Source organism: Lytechinus variegatus, chromosome 2, assembly GCF_018143015.1.
Source record: "Lytechinus variegatus isolate NC3 chromosome 2, Lvar_3.0, whole genome shotgun sequence".
Lineage (NCBI taxonomy): Eukaryota > Metazoa > Echinodermata > Echinoidea > Temnopleuroida > Toxopneustidae > Lytechinus > Lytechinus variegatus.
This window is the reverse complement of record NC_054741.1, coordinates 56,926,495-56,951,291: the sequence shown is the minus strand read 5'-3', so window position 1 is coordinate 56,951,291 and position 24,797 is coordinate 56,926,495. Positions and strand designations below refer to the sequence as shown.

General features: G+C 34.5%; 1 protein-coding gene across 1 annotated transcript; it reads right to left on the bottom strand.

Annotated features, from left to right (window-relative positions):
• Window positions 1–5,415: 5,415 nt before the first annotated feature.
• LOC121408444 (SEC14-like protein 2) lies at window positions 5,416–23,875 on the bottom strand. The gene is made up of 11 exons (XM_041599919.1): window positions 23,672–23,875; window positions 21,662–21,743; window positions 18,781–18,824; window positions 17,748–17,810; window positions 16,754–16,942; window positions 15,701–15,857; window positions 15,065–15,148; window positions 13,572–13,675; window positions 12,898–13,040; window positions 11,474–11,637; window positions 5,416–9,320 (listed from the first exon to the last, which is right to left on the bottom strand). Exons 1-11 carry the CDS (start codon window positions 23,723–23,725, stop codon window positions 9,226–9,228), a joined length of 1,179 nt encoding a protein of 392 aa, XP_041455853.1. The 5' UTR covers window positions 23,726–23,875; the 3' UTR covers window positions 5,416–9,225.
• Between the last annotated feature and the right edge of the window lie 922 nt (window positions 23,876–24,797).

The following is a 24,797-nucleotide window of genomic DNA, read 5'->3' as shown; positions in this document are numbered from 1 at the left end:
TTCTGTTCTCTACCTTCTACAAACATGAACATGATGTAGAACACATAGAAAACTCTTCTTTTCATGGTCTTGGGGAATACCAAAGAAATTATGCCAAATAATTCTATTATTACTACATGTACTCCCTATTTTACTTTATCCATTTTTCATTGTGATTGTGTAGTTTTATGAGTCTGAAATGTGAAAGATTGAAATGGACTTTGAAATCTTTGAAAGCACCATTATTCTGAGAGAAATGCATACATGTATTGTGATTTATCTGTTACTTGCTCAAATGATGCAAAACATTGAAAAAAAGATATGCATAATTTGGTTGATGCAGTTTAATGAATTTACCGTAAGGCATTTTTACATTTCTGTTGTCGGGGGCAGACCCCCCCCCCCCCACACTCTCATTTTTGCTTGTCAAAGAAATGTTACAATTTTCCTATATTGTGGTGACCCCTTATTTGTTTCTAATTTTCTTAAATTCTTATCAAATTCATTTTTGTCAAAATTGCTTCAATGTCCTTAAACATATTTTAATTGTTATTATTTCTTATACTTGCTTTGAAATGCCAATCATGAATCTGCCCTTGGTTATGGTGTAATTCATTCGATAATACATGTAGATATACACATATTGTGTAAATGATTCTAAATATAGTTTTCTGCATTCAATCTTTCTGCCTTGAGGAGGTTTTGTCAGTGATGACACTTGTGATGTAATTGAAAATGTGTACTTATTTCATTCTTATTTTTTTAATGTATTTTTCAATACTATTATCAAAACCGAGATTTGTTGATTTGCCAAAGTTTTCATGTAGAAGTGAATTGATTGGTTGATTTTTATATACAAGTCAGGACTGAAATTTGAAAATAATGAGATATCATTGATGAATCATTATAACTGCTTTGTAAATAAGATATATTCACTAATTAATTTCAAAACATTAAAATTACACAGGGACTCGGGTTGATTTCGCCCCTGAAATGCTCAAAATAGTCCTGGAAAGTGAAAAAAAAGGGCCCTGGAAAATTCCCATTTACTGCAATGTTAAACTATAACATATATAGCAAATTTAGGCGGTAGAGCCCCAGAAAATATTTTTTCCCCTGATACCTTGGTGATGATTGGTTGATAATATTACACTTCTTTTCCATCACCCCCCCCCCCCTCAATATCTGTCTCTCATTCTTCACTTCTCGTCTATATTTCACATCTTTATTTATCTTCCATTTCTTCCACTCATATCGTAAAGAAAGCTACTACTTCCATATGACCTACTACATTCTCAATATTTGATGAATTGGAACAGAAAAATATCATCTTATATTCGATTTCATTTTATACAGTATCTAAAAATGCTGCACATTGATACTGATGTTTCTTTAAAGGCATTTGTTTGTCAAGCAATGTTTGTGTGAAATCAGAAAACTCTGATTTTTATAGTATTCAAAGTAAATTAAAATATGTTTCACATGTATTTTATGATGTTTGACTTTACATTTGGCATTATGATTAGATTAAGCACGATATATATCAGTCTTGTTTGTATTCTGTTTTAGTGTATTTAACTTTTTTTGAGAATTAAATTTTGTTATTTGCATTTCCTTTCTTTAGTAGCCAGTCTTTTCCACCATTTGTAATAAAAAGTTTGTCTGTTGAAACATAAAAGCCTGTATTCTGATAATGGGGTTGAATTAAACCCAGGTTTAAAGTTGTGGCTTAACTATGGAGAGCCAATTGGGGCACAACAGTACACATCCAATTTGTTAACTCATATGTACATGTATATGACATCCAAATTGTCTGTGAATGATAACTTAAGTATTCTGAAGTATTTTTCTTCATTATAAAAACAAAGGAAGCTAAATAGTAAACGTAAAGAAATATACAATATTAACAAGATTTTTAAAGTTTTGGCTTAACATGATTTATAAGAGTTAGACCATGGTCTAAGTTAAGTCTAACTTCAGAATACGGGCCAAATGCTCTAAAGTCTACCAATGGGACGGCGTAAATGCTGTGAAGGATATGTTGCTATGTCAGTAATTGGTTTAGGAATGCACCTTGAATTTACCAAGTGTAAAGGTCATGCTCTCCAAAACATCAAAATTAAATAAAAAATGTTTTGAAGCATTTACAAAGGGGAAGTAAATTTTACCACACAAAAATTGTTACTGCTGATTGGCTATTAAATGAAAGAATGTGATTTTTATGCACACATTTCAAATGGGGATGTCACAATTATGTGATATTTATAAAGATATATACTAATCTAGTAATATATCTCTACATGGTGATATTGCTGATATATGAATTCAACTTGTTCTGTCCTTCGTCAAAGCCCTGGGTATAACACATTTTGTTGTGCGAGGTTACTATTAGCATACAAACTTTGTATTAATGCAAGTTACAGGAGCTTATAGAGGTGTACCCCCATGACACTACAAGGACGCCTTGCTTGAACACAGAAGCATGTAAAAGGTTTTTTTTTAAAGCCGGACAATGTTGGTTTGTATAAGAACAGGGTAACAAAATTGCAAAATGAGGCAAAAGGGATATTCTTTACAACCCTATCATGCAAATGAAATTTGAGGGTAAGGAAAACGTAACAAAATATTTGTTCAGGGTACTCTGATATCAGCGGGTGTTTACTTGTTTTGGGTCTGTTTTTGAAATTCCATGTATGAACATGGTAGCCTTCTTGCATTGACAGTGCCCCTGGGGTGTAGCGTTCATGTACAATGAGGCATTGAATAATTCACTTATTTTCTTCATCTGTTTTCATAAAGAAAATTGTCTGCTATGTATTCATTGAAGACCAAATCGTATTTTATGGTACTCTGTGTTTTTGGATAACTTTTGTACAAACTGTTTGTGTAAAGTACTTTATTATTGATGGAGAAAAAAAAAACCATATATATCTTCAATAAAAACTTTGAAATCCTATGAAAAAAAGTGTTTTTTCTTCATTTTTTGCATTTGAAACTGCCTGGTAAGATGTGATTGTGAGCTGAAAGTGAGCTGAATAGGGGGAATTCAAGTGAATTAATAATTTAAAAACATTGGTAAAGGATCGAGGAAAATCCATCAAAGATTTTAAAAGTTATTAGAATTTTGATAATATTTGTGACATCATATGCCAGCAGCTTCCTATGTATCGTGAATTTATTTTTTTTTAGAGTAATTTTCACAAAAAAATTGAAAATGGGGTTTCATTGAACCTTCAGTATGTCTACAGAAAAAACTTTTCACACCTGCTCCTAAAAGGAGAAAAATTTTAGGCATGAACCATACAAAGTTGAAATTTATGCACTTTGTATTAAGTAACATATGGGCAGCTGCTTGTATATGACATTACAAATAAAAAAAAACTTAACATTCTAATAACTTTCTTGTTTTAGCAAGAAAGTTATTAGAGTGTTAATTTTTTTTGATGAATATTCCTCAAACCTGCACTAGTATACTTTTATTCTTTTAATAGTAATTTACAGCAAGCTATTTGTCAGTGTGAACTTCCCCTTTGAAAGAATTAAATGCCAGTCTGTTTTGTCATCTGTTAAGTCAAGAATCAAGATCAACCCCTTTAGCTTTCCCTGCTATGCTTCACTGACCTTTGGTATCTCTTCCTTTCTTCTTTCTCTCGCCCTCATTTTCTCTAATATCCCTTTCATAAACCTATCCTCCAATTAGCCGCCTAAGAGTAATGCGGATAATTCAACAAAAATTGCGTTCATAAACTCCGAAAATGATCCGCACTAGTTTTACGAGTGCCCGTCCTGAAAAAGGAGGATAATCGTCATGGCAACCGCACACACCCCCTCCGATGCGGTTGCGTTGGAAAAGGGTGACCTTGTGACCGCTCCATGGCAATTATCCGCATTACTTTCGAAATGCATTCATAAAGTCAAAATCTGGTCCCGTTGCTGCTATTATGCGGATAATTGCAGCACCAAAATAATGCGGATAACTCTGGCACTCCTCATATTTTACGACCAAATTATGCTGCTATTAGCCGCATAATTGGGTTTATGAAAGGGGTATAACTTTCCTAACTTGCTCTCTGTTATATCCCTCTCCTTTCTTCCTCCTCCTTCCCATTCTAATCTATCTCCCTCATTGTTCATCTACCCTATAGGAGAATCCAAAGCGTCCAACAAGTTAGCTTGTGTGAAAACAGAAAAATAAAATCAATTAAATTTTTAGAAAAACACAAGAAAGTTAAAAAGCATCCAAAAATGCTACTTGGCACCATTGCCAATAGAAGGATATTCAAAGCATATTCAAAGCATTAGAGATCTCAACTTTCAAATATAACTTTTAAATTATTCAATTTTCATCTAAAGAATAACACCTCTCATTGAAATATTTCTTTGATTTTTCTGTTTTCTGCAATTCAACTGGTTTCAAGGGTGCCATTCTCCTTTATAACAATTACCTTCATTTAGTGGACTCAAAGCAGTACAACTTCCTACACAATTAAGTTAAAGACGACTATATATTTATTTTCCCTCATACCCCTTGAGTAAACATTTCACAAATGGTGATATACCAAATGTACATTTAGCTGGATGGCAATCAAAATATAACCTGGTTTTATGTGTATTGCACGATTTTCATACCTTTCAAGTAACATGAATTCTATGAAGTGCCACTTTATAGACAATTCTTAAATTTATATATCATCAGTGCTTCCACTATATAATAGTAATCACCACACATTTTAGCCTGTATTTGCTACAGACACTTGTGATTGATCCAGACCAAACTAAAATCAATATTGATTTTGATTGTAGTTGATAGCATTGTCTGATTGTGCATAGTTTGAATCAATCGCATGTATAGCTTGAAGGCGCAACCCTCAGTATGTCAAACACACTAATAGTGGTCTGAATGTAAACCTTTTTTAATCAAGTACTGTATGGCTTCCTAACCCAGATTTTTCACAGCAAGTTGAAATCTGTGCTAGGCTTTATTTTCAGACCCACTTCATGGCGAAGTGCCGATAAGAGTCTGTGCCAGCAGACTAGCTCTTTCCACACGGGAGCATTTCACGGAGGGCCTTGCCTGTGATTTCCACTGACAAAATTTCTCTCTGCCAATAAGATGTATGGATTTATTACAGTAGCTTATCACTGAAAACATGCTTTACAAGTATGAAACACTCCACTTGGGAACTGTTTCGATAAATAAGTAATTCACTGACAAGTTTTGGTCAGTGAATGACAACTTGTCATTCACTGACAATTACCACAGGCAAGGCCTAATCACACCGAATCCGATCCCGGGGACCATATGTCACAAACAGTATTTCATCCCCTAAAGATCATCTCACATAAAAACTGTCCCTGTAACCATATCGGATAAGTTACACATGGCATGTTTAATGTATCCGATGTTTAATATGAACAGTCCCTATAGAATAGGGACCACAGTAATTTGACACACTGTACCAGAACAGATTAGTTCCGCAGTCTGGACCGTGTTCAGTATGCAGGGGGCTTGACCAATCAAAAACAAATATTGACCGAAATGGACAGTGAATGGCGACCTTCTCGTGAGCATATAAATCAACTCAAGTGTTCAGGATCATCATTGCTGCTGCCACATTGCATTTAAACCACATTTATACCAAATGTTCTACAATTTGAATTACAACTGCACATCCAATCTAAGCTGCTCTATGAATAATTTTAGCTGCATATCATTTAAAGTTCATTTGATTTCCATTAAATTGATTTTATATATATTCAGTTCTACATTAATTGCAGCTTTAGAAAATTAATTTGATTATCATGCACCTGCATATCAATATGGATAAAATAATATATACCACAAATAACCATTTTAAACTTTAGCCTACTACAAATCGTGTGGTCCCTAGGTTGTATAAAGCCTATTACAGAAAGACTTAATTCTACACATTTTTTAGATAAAGATCATGTACATGTATATTTGAGAACCATAGCAATGACATCACATTTTTAGGTGCATTTCAGCATTTTGGATATTAGTTCTCAAAGGAGTCTGCTATAAATATCAAAAACTCAAACTATGGTGGGAATCAGTTCACGGGGGCTTGTGAGGTAGCCCGATGAATAAGTAATTCAGCCCCATTTGATATACGTATCCATTGGCCTGGTTCCAGATGGTTATGAACCAGGCCCAATATACAATGAAATCAATATGGTAACTTGGCATTCATATGGCATAGCTTGAACTACAATATTCTGATTCATGGGGATTTCCTGTCATGCTCTACCATAAGATGGTTTAATATAAAAATGCTGAAATGCACAAGAAATGGTGATGTGTCACTTTGGTGAGGTGGTCCCTACAAATCTTAATTATTTTGTTGCATCAAGTACATAAAAAAGTAAAAAAAAAAAAGAAAAAGAAAATTCACATTTTAATGTCACTTTCTATATAACTTATGAAAAATAACAAAAGGAAACAAAACAACAAACCAAAATAAATGAGGGATTTTACCATTGAAAAGTGCACAGACATTTATACATGTATACAAACATTTAATATGCACAAATAAATTCTGATTGTCTTTATATATAAACTTTACCTGACATATGCAGATTATTAAAATGCATATAGTGTACTGTCCATAATGGAATAAAAAAAAAGAAACTACACATTTATATCACCTGAAATATAGTTGTATATCATATCACACTTTAAACATCATAGAAAATTACAGATGCACCACAAACAAAATGACTGCCACTGAAGACATCAAACACTCAAATTGGGCAAGAGAGTATCCATATAAAACCAACCAAAGACAGCTGAGAATATATAAGAACATACACTAACAATGCATACAACTTGTCTGTCTGATGTACACGCAAGTCAATATAGTACTTGAAAATGTAAAATGATTTATGCAAAAAAATACATTCATAAAAGGGCAATTTATAAGATATAACTAAGTCTATACAAATTGGTTTTGTAAATGAAATTTCGGGAAGAAGTTTTCAATTTCGATTGCAGATAACAGCTAATACTTTACCCTTTTACGGTTTTACTTTGTAAGTTCATACCAAATTTTAGGAAGGACATGAATAAAAATTAATTCCATGGATCAAAATAAGTCCTGAAAATGACCTGGATGACATTTTTATATATATCAAGGACAAAGGCATGATAGCATAACAGATGGGGATATACATATACATGTATACATGTAAATATCTGTAGATACACTTAATTGCTTCATTTTTTCGTAAGTCATAAATTTTGGCTGATTTCACATGAAATGAATAGTATTGGCATGTTTTATCATAAATAGGAGACCTTTGAAAATTCTCTGCAGGCAACTAAGCTTTTGAGGTAGAACCGATTTATGTACATATTCTCACAGCTTGTAATGATCTCGTACCCAAAATAGAAAGGAAGTTAAGAGATTAGAAGACCATCAAGATATGTCTGATTTACTTTCTAGCGGTTTCTTTCAAGGCTAGCATGATGGATAATATTCTACAAACATGGCACAGTTAAGTATTATCAGCTTAGTGATTTAGACGGTTCATTCAATTCACCTACAAGCAGTTGGTCTACTTAATAAATAATAATAATAATGCTGTTCTTGTATAGCGCATATCACATTTGATCCTCCTGATGGTATAGAATAGGGTCAGTGAGCTGAATGTATAGTGCCTCAAGCATGCTCAGGTGTTTGAAATGTCGCTAGGCTTCATATAGTTCCTTCAACCAAGATGATCAGTATTGCTCTCCTTACGCTTGAAGGCTTTTTTATCTCTCCAAAATTGATCAGAGGAGACATCAAACCAAGATTAGGAGCTAGCTACATGTAGTACTGAAAACCTCTTAAAGACACCGCAAGAGAACTAAGAAAAACAATTGAATTGCAATTACCTGCCATTGCAAATCTGTATCATTCCTCAGCGTTTCTCACAATATAGTCAACCTCCACAAAGACTTTAAACACAGAGAAGTTTGCTATATGAGACTACCAAAAATCACAATGGAGCAGAACTGGACCCACCACTATTTTCATCTTATAAATTAGATGAATATATGAAGCTTATATCAATAAAGAGTGGTTACAGTTTGGTTCAAATGTACTCGCACGTAGCAATCAGAAACCGAGGAATTAATTTGGCAGCAAAATATATATATACATATATATGTATATAAATTACATGGAATTGATAAACAAATTACATGTACAAGTGCTTCTACAAGTTCAGCATGACTACTGTATTTTAATATTGAAAGAAAAACATTTTTGTGCTAGGAAAATGGAATATCACTTACACGTATCAATACCAGGCAGCAAAAAATAGATGCATCACACAGAATATTTTAAAAATATGAACCATTTCTTAAAAGTTAGCTTCTCTGTTACAAATATCACATTAAAAAAATGTACAAAGAAAAGGGAATACAGAACGCATGTACTTGGATGAAAACGAATCATAAAATTGCAAAAAATGAATGAGTATAAAATAATTATATCTTGGTCTTGACTTATTACATAAATGTCATGTTGGGAAAAAAATATTTGTACAAGCAAAAGGGAATAATATATATCATAAAATACATTCACTATTGGACTGTCATACTACATATTGTATTCTACAGATTTAATGCACCATAGTATAAAATGAAAAATTCATCCAGTTCTGAAGTTGGTTTATTTTGAAAGAAAAAAACCCCACAATAATAAAGGTACATGTAAGGTGAACAGTGACGATAAAAGAATAGCTAAATGATGGAATAAAAAAAAAAAATTACTGTGTTTCATCAGCTAAAGTCATATGATAAAAATTTAATAAAATGCAAATTTATATGGAAATTGAAAATGGTTTTACCTGTGCATTAATTTTTTTCATCAGACTAATTATACCCTTCTCACAACTATGAGAGAATTATTTTCAGTAATCATGAACCATCAAAAATGAGATTATACAACTTTCAAAATTCATATTTCTCTAAATTTGTTTTATTAAGATTCATGACACCTTTCCCAACATCCTTCTCTCTTATTCATGCCTTTGAAAACCAACTTCCTGTCTGCGTGAACTTCCCCTTTAAATATCAGGTTGGAGGTATTAATCTTATCACATATTGGTCCAAAATGGTCACGAGACCTTATTACACTCCTGAGATGATGTTCAAATGGTTTCGAACACAATCCTCTCTCTCTTGATGTACATGGAAAATACATTACCATATAATGGCAATGATTGACTTGAGGTGTTCTAGCTCTCATGATCTTCTTCCTTCTGCAAATCTATGAGGTAAAAGACCTTCTTGCCCCTCACCCAGCTGAAGCTGTTGTCAAACTGGACGATATCTGAAAGATAAAGAGTAATGAAAGTGCCCTATGTAATGAACAAAAACAGTCATTCGCAATTTTAAAAACTCGAAATGTAGAAAATTACCTTTACTTTTCGTCCTATCACATGGTAAAAAAAATCACAATCACAAATTCAAATCCTACTCCAGAGGTGAATTCCAATTAAGTTTCACTGTGGTACAAATTTTCTGTGTGAAAGGCTTGACCTCCAAAACATCTTTGGGGGCAGAGTTCTACGTGACCTTTTAAGCACTTCCGTACATACTTCAATTGATTATTGCACTCATCGTAGTTTGTATTTGCGATGCAGTGCTTTGATGGACAAGTCTTCAAGGACACATACCCGCTTCACTCGGGAATTCAAATTTAAATCGCAGTTTTTGAGAGAGCGTGTCAAAGGTCCGATGATTCTAAAGACGAAATGCAATCATCACAACAATGATGATTCAAGATTCATATGTGAAAAGGCCCTTTGTGAGGGCTGACTCTGCTTTCGCCTCCCCTCAAAATATAAGAGCTTGAAATCCAACCCAAGTAAGAAATACAAGAAATAACCTGCTGAAAATTTCAACAGATTGTGCTCAGTTCACTCTTTGTATCTCATACTTGAATGAACCTCAACTGAGAACCATCTTTCCATCTTGTTTAGGATCTCCTCCCAAAATTATTGTACAATGAATTAGGTAGAACTGTTGTTTTGACTGTCAATAACATATGATTCTAAAGGCGACCGCATACCTTACGATTGGTCTGCGACCCGATTTCAGAATAAAATGTAGTAGAATTTGATGCTAATATTGAGACTTCAAATATCTTACTGTGTAATGTTCTAAATCATTGTACGAGTACCCATGTTCAAACCTGTGACTATGCTATCATCCTTCTTAGAATAAACGCGAATTCAATATCTAGTCGTAATGATGTTATAGCAGTCGTACAATTGGCCACGATTTAAAACTAATTTGGTCTTTACTCCGAAATAAAGGCTTGCAATCTTTCAAAATGTTTATATTAGTATTCTTTCAATTAATTTAGACCTCAAATAAAATTATATATTCCATTCACATTTTCAGAAAATGAGCAAAATGCAATTTGTTCCAAAATCGGATCGCGAGCAGTCGTAAGGTGTGCGGTGGCCTTAACCCTATATAGCCCGGGCTATTTCGAAATTGCATAGCCGGGGGGGCCTATTAGGCCCCCCTCAGATCTCGGCCGTTTATCGACCGATTGCGACCAAATTTGGTGTGTGGGTGTCTCATTATGTATTTTACAAGAATGCGTTGTCAAATTGTGATATTTATTATCATTTTTTATCTAATTAATTATGCAAATATTCAAATTTTTTCAAGGAATTTTCATTTTTTTGTAGTTTTCCCCCCATTTTTGAGAAAATGCAATGGAATCAAGCATGTTAGTAGCCAGTCATGTAATCTAAAGACAGCTCACTCAATTGTATTGAAATTGTATAATTATTAGATTATAATAGTAATCAATTATGCGCATATGCTAATTTTTCTCGATAATATTCTTGTTTCCCTCGTGTTTCTGAATTCTTATGTATTTCTTTTTTTTAATTTATTATGTATTTCTTTGTTTTGAAATCTCTATTTTTTATTGTTATCTTTTAATCTAGAATAGTTGGTGATAGCCCAAATTAAAGTTATGTGAGGAAAAAAAAAAAAAACACATTCATCTGACAACACTTCTTGTAAAACCCACAAAAGTCGATGGAAATTGCCATTTTTGGTGACATTGGTCACAAATATGTGCTATATCTCCGCAAGTGTACCCCCGATTTTCGCAAACAGGGTCTCAAAATGTGCGGGAGATGTGAAAGAAAAAAGTCATGAAATTTCAGCGTACTATTTTTTTGCATTTTTGCCTTTTAGGCCCCCCCGGGCTATATAGGGTTAAAATAGCATTTTGATTGAGTTACTATGCATTTTATGTGGGAGGTCACAGACACCACGCGACACAAGGTGGTATGACAGAACACTCCAAATACCCAGAATACAGTAGATTTCATGAACGTTTACTAAGCTATCGTTCTGTAAAGCATTAGTGAGTGTAAGTCCAAGAACGTCAGCTCCTAACTTCTCTTTGTGGATCCACAGCACCACATCAATGGCATACAGAACACAAATACTTACATGTTCCTAGCTTATCACATGAATATCCTCCAATCTCTGGTACAAGATGGCAGGAGCATCTCATCTTCTCAACCACTTCTTCCCATTGATCTCTGCTGGTATCAGGAGATGGCTTGTAAAATACTCCAAAACCAATGTTGTTATGCCTTGTCATAAACTCCCACCTGATTGTAAAAAATTAATAATAATCAGCATTACATTTCTTTCTATTTCTGTAAAAGTAAAATGCAAAATATCACCAAATGAATGGATATGTTTTTTTTTTCCTTTTTATTCTAATGCATAAAAATAATCTAGCTTTACATGAAAAAATGTTACATGTTTACATGTAGAGCTCATATAGATTTCTTAAAGGGGAATGAAAACTTTGGAACAAAGAGGCTTGTGTAGAAACAGAAAAATCAAAGAATAAGAATAAAGTAAGTTTGAGAAAAATCGGAACAAATAATGAGAAAGTTATGAGCATTTGAATATTGCAATCTCTAATACTAAGGAGATCCTCCATTGGCAATGCGACAAGGATGTGTGATGTCACTGATGAACAACTTTCCCTTTGGTGGACTATAAAATACCCTCAAAATGTCTCTTTTTACTTTTTCTTGTGATGATACAAACTCTTTATCCAAGATGTATTCTTGAAAAATATGTATTACATGCCCTCATGTAGAAAGAACACATGATCTATGGATAGATGTGATAAAAGAGGCAATTCACATGAAATATATACTAAAGTAATGGGGACAGTTGTTCACAAGTGACATCACACATCTTTGTCGCATTGCCAATTTGCTATCTCCATAGCATTAGTGATCGCAATATTCAAATGCTCATAACTTTCTCATTGTTTGTCAGATTTTTCTCAAACTTTTGTTGATCTGTTTCTTTGATTTTTCTGTTTTCACACAAGCTATCTTGTTCCAATGGTTTCTTCTCCTTTAAGGAGAAAACTTCAATTTTTTTTTTAGTGCATTGTGAACAGTATAGATCAATTACCAATTTTCAATATACTGTTATTTCAAATAAGGGAGACAGATCCATAGGGTTGGTGGGTATATTAAAATGACCTGTTGCTAATCATCTTGGTGCTACAGTGTACTATTTATTGCCAGCAGGTTTTCAGAATGAAATGATTTAACATCATTACAAATTAATGGGTGATGTCAAGTTCAGTGTTGACCTTTGAGGTTGGTGTTTGGTCAATTTTGAAATGAGCATAGCACCAAACGTAAAATGAATTTTGTCCTGAAAAGTCAATCACTGGGTGTTGAGCCATTAATATTGTGATCTGGATAGTTTTTATAAACTCAGAATAGGCTTTGAAGCTAGCAAACACAATCCAAATCGTGCTTCTAATCCAACATCAGCACCAACAGTAACAGACTTCAAATCACCCAACGGATGGCACAAAATGACTACATTCTTACTTGAGTACATGGTCTTTCTCCTTGACCTCATACGTAAGTTCAAGCTTTGACCCATGACCTATGAAGACCTCTGTTAGTCTGCCCTCATGCATGAATTCATTCTTGAGGTAGTACGATTCAGGCACCTTTCCACCGAATCGAATCTAGGAAATAAAATCATGCATATGAATTTACCCATTAATATTGAAAGAACAATAGTCTACATATCTGTGTCATAGAATTAAAAATTGTAGTCCAATAAGTCCAGTTTATGTCAATGAAATATATCTTAATCACTCAATTTTCTAGTGAATTTGATGATTCTTATCATTCAAGTTATTATGTACCATGCCTTGATGCTCTATATATGCGCATGCTCTACTGTGTTTGTAATTCTGGCATTGTTTCTTGAAATGTCTTCTTAAAATTTTCTTTTCAATTTTTGCCACAATGAAATTATTTAATAAAACATTTTGAATGGAACTATCAATTAGATTTAGACATATAACTTGTAAGCTTGACTCAAAACCTTTTCCATTCAACTTCATAAATACACTCTACATAGAATGTACATTGTTTATGGAAAAATTAGCTTGTAAACTGTAATTCTTCCAATGCTTTGACTGACCATTTTCAATATGATCAACGGACCAACTAAGATGAGACTGACCACAGTTGTAAACATGACCTCTCACCTTTGACACACAGCGAGGGTCACCATCAGGGTCACACGCCGTTCCCCCAAAATGAGCTGGCAAGTCTTTACCTATAGCCTCTATCAATACATCCTTGTAGTTTCCTGGAAAATACACACACATAATCAAATTAAACCCACTCATTACCAAGACCTAATGATCTCAATAACAAGCCTAAATGAACCAGGGCCTTGTCGTAATAACTTTCCAATTCAACGGTAACTATATACCATAGTTGTAATGCTCCACAACCAATCAATATCTAATGATTTCATGCATGTTACCTATGGATGGCAGAATTACCATAATAGTTTTATGTAACAAAACCCAGGGATTAACCACGCCAACAAGTGTGGATTAAGCACCCTTTACCAAAAAGCACAGCAGGACCTTCCTCAGATAAGTATGAACCAATATTGTACTTATCAAGTCTGGACTTAAATCCTGATTTAAATGATAATACCATCCAATAGGTCTAGCCAGTGATCAACATGATATCTTTTCAGACTACTTGCAAACAACAGGCTATCATAAAACAAACACTCAATTTTGTCTACAACAGGCCATCCCTGTAATGATTTTTAGATGAAAAGAGGCGTATTGTTAGCAAAATTCATATGATTACCTTTTAAAGCACTGCATATATATATACATTAACTTCATGTTTCACTATGTCATGTGAAGAGCCTCTGAATGGATCTTTGTAACAAACATCTATCCCACTTCTTCTGCAATTTCATAGATGATCCTACTACTTTCTGCATCTTTTCATAGATGATTTTCCATATTTCCCACTGTTCTATCTATGATGAAAAGTGAGAATTTGAAATGAAAGGCCACTTGTGCATTTCCAGCATGAAAATCACGGCCCTGAATATTGGGAAAGATCGCATCTCACCAAACTAGAGAGCACAGCAACATCCCAATTATTTGGTTGCATGTAGGTTTCCAAGACACCTCCTCTATAAAAAAAATGGTTCGGGCTCTCACCCTGAAGCGCAACTTTTAGGAGAGTAATCAGAGACATCTCCACGTCTTATGTCAATCAATCTGCTTGGAAGTTGAGATGTCTTTGAAATATCTATAAAAAAAATCCACAACTGACAGAAATGTCATGTTTTTGAAACTACAGGGGGACTCCACAATTCAAAGGATGTCTCGGAAACATCTTTACAACTAGCAAAATCTGGAGCTTATATATACTACTCACAAACTTGTTTCAAGCCCAGTGAGACAAGCTCTTGGAAAGCGTTTAATAATGGCCCAATTTTGCAAAGATAGTTTCTATTATACAATGGTACAAAACCAAAACTATGCAAATTTTGTGGGCAGAAATACGCTTATGTAATTGGATAAACTATTAAAGCAAGTCCAATCATAAATGGGCCCTTTTGGCAAAGGGCACTAAAATTCATGGCTGAATGAAGCATGTGATGTTTCTGTACCATGGTATAACTAAACCACCTCTGTGAATTAGGGTTAATATGTCTCACCTCCAAGCACCGAGACTTTATTCTTGGTTTCCTCACTAAGGAACTTTTTGATCAAGTTGAATCCGATTGAAAAGAAGGCTGGAGCTAGGATGGAAAACGACCAAGATAAAAAAACATTTCTTAAAATTCATTGAAACCAAGAAATTCTTTAGACATATTTTCAACATTTACACTAAAATGACAGACATTGTTTTTAAGAAGCGAATGCTTTTGATTATCTAATAAATATTCATTATCTCAATTCAAAACTAATCACTTTGTGAGAATCGGCTCAAAAGCATTTACATTTACCTTACCAAAATGCATTACATATTGAGTGTAGTCTACACAATTACATAATAACATAACCCCAAAATAACATCATGTGATATTTTTTAAGAGGTTAAAAGTAACACATCATCAACAAAGAAGGAGCTTAAAGGGATACTCTGGGCTGAAGAAATTTATATCTAAAAAAATAGAGTAAAAATCCACAGAGCAAAATGCTGTTATTTATTATCTAATTTTGATCAAATTCTCAGCATTTTGCTCTGTAAATTTTACTCTGTTTATTGAGATATAATTATCTTCAGCATGGAGCATCCTTTTAAATATACATTACTTCTAAAATGGAATGGATGAAGCCTTACAACTTACCATTTATAACGAAGGTCTTCTTAAGCATTTCCGGATAATGGGCTTCAAATACTTGCAGAATGAGGTTGTACCGGTCAATGAACGGCTTCCAGATGTGAGAAAGACCAGCTTTCTCCAAGTCAAACACAATCACAAATCTGTCTATCCTTTTGCCTAACTGTGTAAAAGAATCAGGATCAATAAAGATGGAGAGAGATAGAAAGAGAGTACATATAACTTCGCTAAGAATAGCATTTGTATTACAAAATGTCATGTTATATTCGGACTCCACATTTCTTTAAACTATACAGATTAACTTCTCTCAATGGAAACAAGCCAATTAATGCACCTTTCATCGTGATCACTTGAACAAGTCTATAATTGTTGGCTCTGAGAATGTTTTCATCATGCAACAATTTTTTGTAGTCATCAGAAATATATGATTTTATTTTGTTCAAGAGAGAAAGAGCCAAGAACATAAAGACTCATGATAACTTAAGCACAAATTATACAATTCGTTTGTGGTTTCTGTTTTGAATTTGTTACGAGCATTTAGTAGGAACATTCCATCCAATTCCGATGTTTCTAGTTCGGAACAATGGTAGGAATATTAGAATCGTTGCGAGTCTCCCTTTGAGAACACAAGCAAAGTAATTTTCAAATTGTAGTGAAGACACGCCAATCAGCTGTGATTTGAAGCTGAATAGCCGATGTATAAATAACGCTAAAAGGACTTATGGGGCCATGAGCCCCCCCCCCCCCTTCACTGTTTCCCACAATTTCTCAGGGAAGCATGAAGACAATGCAAAATTATATGTCGATTTTTGTAGTGTGTAGTGTAGTTTATGTATTGTGCGTGTCAAATTTTGCAGCAGTTGCACAACGAACCATGGCTGAGATAATGTCCCCCATCCTTCTTTTAATTTTAATATATTTAAAATATTACTTTGCATTTGGATCATACAGTGTGTCTCAGGCTTAAGATGATTTTTTATGTGAAGGAATGAACTATTGAAAACCAAACAATGGAGAAGTAATAATCATTCAAACTATCAAGATATTGTTTTATCCTACCTTCTTTGTCTGTGCCCTGAGTTGAGAGAGAATTTCTTCACATATTTTGATCTTCATCTTCGTGAGGTCATTTCCTGTAGTCGACAGAACCAAACCCTTCGGGTCAAAGTAACCAAATGGTTCATACCAAACAGGTGCACCATCTTTGTCAAAGCCACACAAGCCACCGACCATGTATTTGTCCAGCACCTGTAAAAAAAATCCATCAATATGTGAAAAAAAATGTATTTAAATGAGATTATATGGTTTTGGTCAATGCCCTAGGTCATGACTTGCTATTCAAACAATATACTGTAATTTAATTTAACAAAGATAAGACAAGACATCCATAGAGGTTCAGGTGCTGTAGGTGATGGTAATGGCCTATAAAGCAACCTCACACCAGGAATTTCAAAAAGAGCAAAGTTAAAATTGTTAATATTAGGAGATTTATACAAATAAAATGTGTCTAATTATTCATAATCGGCTTTTGATCTTTATAAATGTAAAGGTAGACATCCACTAGAGTGCGGACAAGACTTGTAAGGGCCATGGAAGCAGAATATGCCATTTCAGCATTTCGTCCGCACGAGAAGCAGAAAATTTTGGTTTCCCAGTACATTCCTAGAAATATCCGTGGATTGTCTGCAGATTGTCCTGGGAGGGCCCTGGGAATCAGTCAAGAAAGTTGTGGAACCTCATGATCATAGCTGAACAATAGAAATGGGTGCCGAGATCGAAATTTGAAGGTTTAAATCATGAACAAGGACAATCAGGAGGATTATTTGACAACAGGGGAACAACATCTAGATATCCCTGTTAACAAACAATGTAATCTACATTACTTGTCCAAAAGAGGACTCTTTGTTTTAAAACATAAGAAAGGGCACTATGTCAGGAACTTATGCCCTTCTGGCTCTAAACACATGTTTTCAGTGCTAAATTTCACCTGTCACATAAATCATCAAAATAAGGATAGAATTCTGATTAGAATATTTGAAAAGTAATATAGTACCTCGGGTGGATGCCAGTTGTCTATCAATGATTGCACATTCCATTTTTCCCTGAAAGACAGATGCTGTATAAAGTAAAAAAAAAGAAGAGAGAAATATGAAACAAAAAAAGAGAAAAATAAGAAACACTTGCTGTTTTATTAGCTAACCTGGAGTAATGCAAGAAAATATTTGCAATCAATCACTAATTTCTATTCCAATCTTAAAACTGATAGACTAGTTTACACTCCTTATTGCAATATTGCAAGAGGAAGAATGACAATAAATCAATTACAAGGCTTACAATTGATTTGGGGACCCCAAATATATTTTCTATTGATCATAAGTTTCTAGCAATGCCCTATAAAATAGCTTGAATGTGTTTTTTTTAAGTGTCTGCAAATTATCAACTGAACTGCTGATATACCAATTGTAATCTCTTATCTTTATATTAAGCCTTACTTCATAAACAGAAGACTGGACAAAATTCATTGTCTAATCCAGTCTATTCAAAGTCCATTCAATGGCTGTCCAAATACCATCCAAACCTTCTAAATGCAAGCCTATTGGTGTAGCTTGCTAAAAAGGGATTTGCTCATACTCAAAACAGATTCATGTATAATGAATATGGGAATAACGATATCCAATGGCAATTGAAGTATATTTTGATTCAATTTTCACAGTGTCCCAAGACTAAAAAGGCCCAAAATGATATATATTTTTTTTAACTTTTAATATTGGCTTAGACTGAAATATGTCTATAATATCACAAAATTTTAGAATCTTCCGACAGTTTCATGATTACCCTAGAATGAAATATAATCAAATTGTATAAAGTCAGCCCTGAAATTTCAAATTAAGACATAACAACATAATCTAAAAAACATCTAATGCATTTATCTTAAAATATTGGCACCATTCATAAAAACAGTGTTGGTTTATATCTGCGCTCCTGTTTGGATTTTTGTATGACATTCTATAGCATTCAAAGAATTATAATTGCATTTGAATGATAATCTCGATTATCAAATTTCAATATGACCTCTTGATACTTACATTTTTTAACATAAATTCAGCTTTATCAACATCAAATTGTCGAGCTGTAAAGAAATGAACAAGAAAAAAGGTAACAATTTAGCATGTCGTAATTTACTTCTTCCCATTTCATTATTTCCTAATCTCTAGACTGCAAAACAAATGGATTTGGCTAATTCAACACAACTTAATATCTCAATTAAGTTTTGCACAATGTTTTCTTTATTTTTAATCCTACACATCTTCAAATTCTAAATGCCCCAAGAATTATACCTCGGTCACATTTGCTCTACAGCGGTCGTATGGTGGGTCGAACACAGCTATTATAACATCCTATGTACGAGCTACATAATGGTGGTTTGTATAAAAATGAATAAAACGGCTCTTTTCAACTTGCCATACTGCTGCCGTAGAGCAAATGTGACCGAGGTATTAGTATCACTATGAAGGCTCCCATAGTACACCATGCTTTTTTGTGGTTCAAGTCAAGACATAACCTTTGCCTTAAAAAAGAAAAAAATATGGCGTATCAAGATGCTTCCATACTGATTCATTCTTTGCCATGGACGCCTTCACAAGAAACAATATCTTCTTTCACCAAATATCCTCTTTTTATCTATAAACTGATGGTTTTGTTTATTTGTAAAGGTCTCTACTCTGTTTCAAGGTCTGTCTTCTCTCAGAAACTCGCAATGATCAATATCATTTGGGATGCAGTCTGACTTTATTTTATGAAATTAACAATACCATAATAAAGTTCAAATTTTAAGTTCAAAGACAGGCATTCTTATTTTTATGTATATCATACAATACAAATGATGCAAATTGTGAGTGTAAGAGATGATTACATGCACTCAAAGGTATTTATGATATGAAGCTAGCACAATACATTTGTGTTGAGTATCTTTTTTTCAACTATTTTACAACCTACATGTATTACTTGATCTTAAAGAAGTACACTGGAAACGATAGAGTACCAAAGTGATGACATCACAATAAAACTTTTTTTTGCATTTCAGCATTTCGATACATTTTAGTGCAAATCGGTCCATGGGAGCCTGAGATACATAAAGTATGAACTCATGAATACATTATTGGTTGAAATAGATGTGTGCAAAATAGGCCCGGTTTGAAAGTCCATTTTTGATGCACGTGTACACGGCGTGTTTTTCGGTCGTGTACACGTTGTAAACACTGAGTGAGAGCACTCATTCAATGAACAATGTTTCAGTGTTTCCTACATGTAGCCTAAGTCACGGTTTTAAAGCTTACCTGAGAAGCTAGAAGTATCAATCCACAAAAATTGGTGCAATTAAAAAGTTTTCTCAGCTTAGCAGCGCATTAAATTTATAAAGAATGCAAAAGTAAATCAGTGCAGAGCCCTAGTTAGCGCCGACGTTCGTTGGATGCGCATTTTGCATACTGTACCATACATGCATGCACAGATCGCTGCAGAATTAAGTGTAACTGAAGTTATCGATTGATTTTCATTATTTTATTGCCAATTTGAGGAGCGTGTGTTTGTAGGCTTGTAGCATATGTTTATGAGCGTATAACACGTAACTGGAGCAATGATCGCTGTCGCAATTGGTGATTCTCAAATTGGCTCTAAAAGTGATTGACGAACGCTTTCGAGAGTCTCGTTACGTGTTATACGCTCATACACATGTGCTACAAGCCTACAAACACACGCTCCTCAAATTGGCAATAAAATAATGAAAATCAATCGATAACTTCAGTTACACTCAATTCTGCAGCGATCTGTGCATGTATGTACGGTACAGTATGCAAAATGCGCATCCAACGAACGTCGGCGCTAACTAGGGCCCTGCACTGATTTACTTTTGCATTCTTTATAAATTTAATGCGCTGCTAAGCTGAGAAAACTTTTTAATTGCACCAATTTTTGTGGATTGATACTTCTAGCTTCTCAGGTAAGCTTTAAAACCGTGACTTAGGCTACATGTAGGAAACACTGAAACATTGTTCATTGAATGAGTGCTCTCACTCAGTGTTTACAACGTGTACACGACCGAAAAACACGCCGTGTTAACTAGGGCCCTGCACTGACCGGAGCATACCCATTTCGTGTGGTACAAAAACTTGAGTCTCCAGAATAAATGTGGATTAAATCGGCGATTTTGGAAGTAAACTCACTCTAGGTTAATTGAAATATATTGACATATTAGTGATTAAAACTAAGAATTCATGTGAGGCTGTGAGCTTGTTCACTGACTTTGCTGTCCCACGCAAGCTTTATGCAGATGCTACCGTGTACACGGTGATGGAATTTAGTACACGTGCACTGACTTGACCGTGCGTGTACACGTGTACCCGAAACGGGCCTAGTGCAAAATATATCACAACCAAAATGCTTGCAAACAGTTGCATTACCTATTGACCAGTTCGTAGTTACTTCATGGACAATTTTGGTCAAATGACCTTTCATTTATTTTATTATGATAGGCATTTTTCAAAGCAAGATATTACATAAGCTTGCCTTACATAGCAGGATGAAGAAATTGAATAGACCAGGTGACTAGAATAGCACACCAATGAACACTTTATAAAGGTATCTGTTGCATTCCTACTTTGAATGCATATCATAGCATGTTGCACAATGTACTTGGCAAACTGTGAGATACATGTACCAGTCGTCCGTGGACGCATTGTTTTTTGTGGATGTAAATGAAAACCACAATTCAAAAGAATATATGAATAACCAAGACATCAAAGTTGGTGCTTGTCTCATTAGATTTTAAACCACCATGTCACTTTAGTAAAAATGACATTCCTCTGATCATGCGTGGAATCTTTTTATCATGCGCAGAAAGGAACTACGAACTGGCTTATTGTGGAAGATCCTTAAAATAGAGGACATAGGTTGAACAGTAAATCTTACCCCTGAGCCATTTTAAAAGGTAAGCATCACGATCATCATTTTCTGGTTCTGGAAATTCAACTCCATTCAGTCTAGATTGAAGCTGAAATAGAGACATTTAAAAAATGGCACATGTAATCAAACTTTTAATATCTTTTGATATTGTACAACTGTCAAAATGAAATTTATGTAAAGTAATTGATAGGTTAGCTCTTTTCTGTAATCTTTTGGGCTCTACTACAGCTTAGAAGTTAGAGCTGATCAATACAAATTCTAAAAACTTTTTTTTCTTCAAATGTCCTAAAACCGAAGTCACATCACAGCATTTATCTTTGATTATTCTTTCATTCTAGTAGTAACATTAAGTCTAACCGATCGCATGCGATGTTTTTAAATCGGCTGTGAATTAATACGTGTGAGGAAAAAGATAAGTGGCCCAAAATCACCAATTTTGAGGATAACCGGACTCCGGACCGGAGGATGGACACGGAGTGAAATTTACGGGTGAAGAAAGAAGAGTAAGAAATTAAGCTATTTTACTTTCTCGTTATATTTTTTCTATAATTTTTTACAATAAATAACAGGCCAAATCGTGGTTTTGGGAACCACTCGTAGATTTGTTTACGCGCACTTGTTGTGTACAAAGTGAATGGAGGTGGAAATGGGGAACTGTTCGTGTGACTGAATAAAGCACGGCTGTATGAAGTGAACGGTGGTTCCCAATATCACGATAATGCCAAATAACATTTCCATCCCACCTTTGTGACCCGAAATATCCGATCGAGTTCACCGTCCCAAAGTTCGGGTAGGTGGAGCGTAGTGTAGCGGTAGTGAAGTGGAGTGGAGCCTGCACCACTCACACAACATGCGAGGTTAGTAATACTAACCTCGCACAACGCATGTGGTTTCATAGTAAACTTTGACGTTTTCATTCATCACACGAATGTGAGGGAATAAAAAACGCCAAACGTTTCAGTATTTCTCCACTAATGATTTCTTTTTAATAGTTTTAGTTTAAAAAAAATAAATAAATTGGAAATTATTTATAAAACTGTTTTTATCGCTTACCTCCAAGTCTCAACCAGGATACTCCGTTCGATCCGTCCTTAATACTGCGGTGGAAAGTACGCAAACAACAATCGAAAAGCAATGTTGTTGTTGTTGTTAGCTTGGGTTTTGAGGCGCGTGTCATTCAGATATGAATATTTACGCAATTTTTCGTATCGAACATTCTCAATTCAAGTCGTCAGCGCGTAATAGGAAATTGTACCAAAAATCAACAGGTTGCATCTCATGTATATACTTATTGTAAAGTACGCCATCTTTTGACAAGATGATGATGAAAGTGGATTGAACGAGCAAGAAAATAATGCTGATCGCCTAGAATGCAGCTAGCTTGCAACACCGTAAACAAAGGTACGGTAGGCACTTAAGAACCAAGTTTGAAAGGACACTCGTAAAATTATGTCACTCTCGCGATGAATATTCATTAGATCCTGGTCGTGCGTATTTAATACAAACTCTCTGCATGCATGCACTCGGTGTGTATTGAACACGCACGACCACGATCTAATGAATATTCATCGGCGAGAGTGACATAATTTTACGAGTATCCTTTCAAAATTGGTTCTTAAGTGCCTACCGGCTTGGTGAATAATATCGCGCGCCCTCTTTAGGCAAAAGTTGATATCAACGCTGATCAAGAGGCATCTACGTGAAGATCACGAAAAATGCTCTTATTTTATTAAAACAAACAACAAAAAGAATTCAACAAACGATCCATATGGTTCGGTAAGTGTTATAGAAAAATTATAAGTCATAGCTATGATGTAAAGTCATAGTTATTTTAGTGAAAATGGTGTGAAAGATTCGCGCGCACCAGGTGCATATGAATCCTTCACACACGAGACGATTTGAAACCATGAGTGAGCCTGCACGAACTTCGCCCGAAGCCGAGGTAGTCAAAACGTTTAAACATTACACTACACAAAAAACATACTATGGGACTGTAGCTGTCGTCTGATCACTTACCTCATCCAAAGCTTTTGATTGCTTCTCACTTAAATCTCCAACAAAACCGCTCATTTTAACAACTTCCTTTAAAATCCGACCGCACACAATTGTTCAGCTCATAGTATGTTTATATGTGAGACATTTTAAACATAATTTCTTCGCCCTTTCCAACAACAGTGCCAATTCCTATAGCAAGGATATGCAAATGAGTATCGCCTCATATGCGCAAGCAGTGACCTGTGACGTAACAAATAACAGTATAATCTAAATAAATTTAGTTATTTATAAGATCATGGATCATGGACACCAATTTTGAACTGAATTTATATAAATTTCTGTACTGAAGAGAAATTAATGTTTGATCTGAAATTAGCAAAAACTACAAGATAATTTAAGGCAACGTTTAACAGTTAGTCGAATGTATATTTTTTAAGTTAAACATAAAAACATGCTGAAGGGCTGATTATAATCAAAATCTCAAACAAGAGAATCCATTCATTCATTTAATTGATTATTCATCTATTAATTTATATCTCCTACTACTAGTACAATTATTTGCTTATTTATTTATTTGTTTAATCATTCTTAATTTATGTATTCATGATGCTCCATTCACTATAATCATTGTAATCATGTAGTCCGTTCGCAATTAATGGCAAATGTGCATTAAAATCGATAAAAATGAGAGAATTTTTTAAATAAATCTGGTCACAAAACTTAGGAACGAAGCTAAGGAGACTGAAGAACTTTAAAGCAAGTGTGCGAGGAAAAGATTGGAAACCGGAAGGAGAGAAGACGGATAGAGGAATATATGAAGGGGGGGGGCGGTGGCTATCGACAGGACGAAGAGGAAATGAAAGCTAAAAACAGGAAAAGAAAGATACGGAATACCGCCCGTCGAAGTTTTCAGCCGGAATAGATGTGCAGAGGGGGGGGGGGGGGGGGGGGGGGGGGGGGGTACGTGATGATCGTGAGATGGACTCATTATTCCACTTTCTTTAATTTCATGTTCAGATTGAAAACTATAGTATATAGATCTCATATTTGATATTAAGGGTATTTCATGCTGAAAACTTAATTATATCACCTAGATGTTATGTTGCATATCTAGGCTATGCTGAGTGCAGAAATAAAATAAAATCAA

What these genes read in the sequence shown, in the direction of transcription:
- LOC121408444 (XM_041599919.1), bottom strand. Translation starts at nt 23,725, where the DNA reads ATGAGCGGTTTTGTTGGAGATTTAAGTGAGAAGCAATCAAAAGCTTTG. An exon ending in TCAGGGCACAGACAAAGAAG is followed by an intron (nt 15,858 to 16,753) that starts GTAGGATAAAAC and finishes TCTTTTACACAG; the next exon opens with TTAGGCAAAAGGATAGACAG. An exon ending in TAAAGTCTCGGTGCTTGGAG is followed by an intron (nt 13,676 to 15,064) that starts GTGAGACATATT and finishes TGTATTTTCCAG; the next exon opens with GAAACTACAAGGATGTATTG.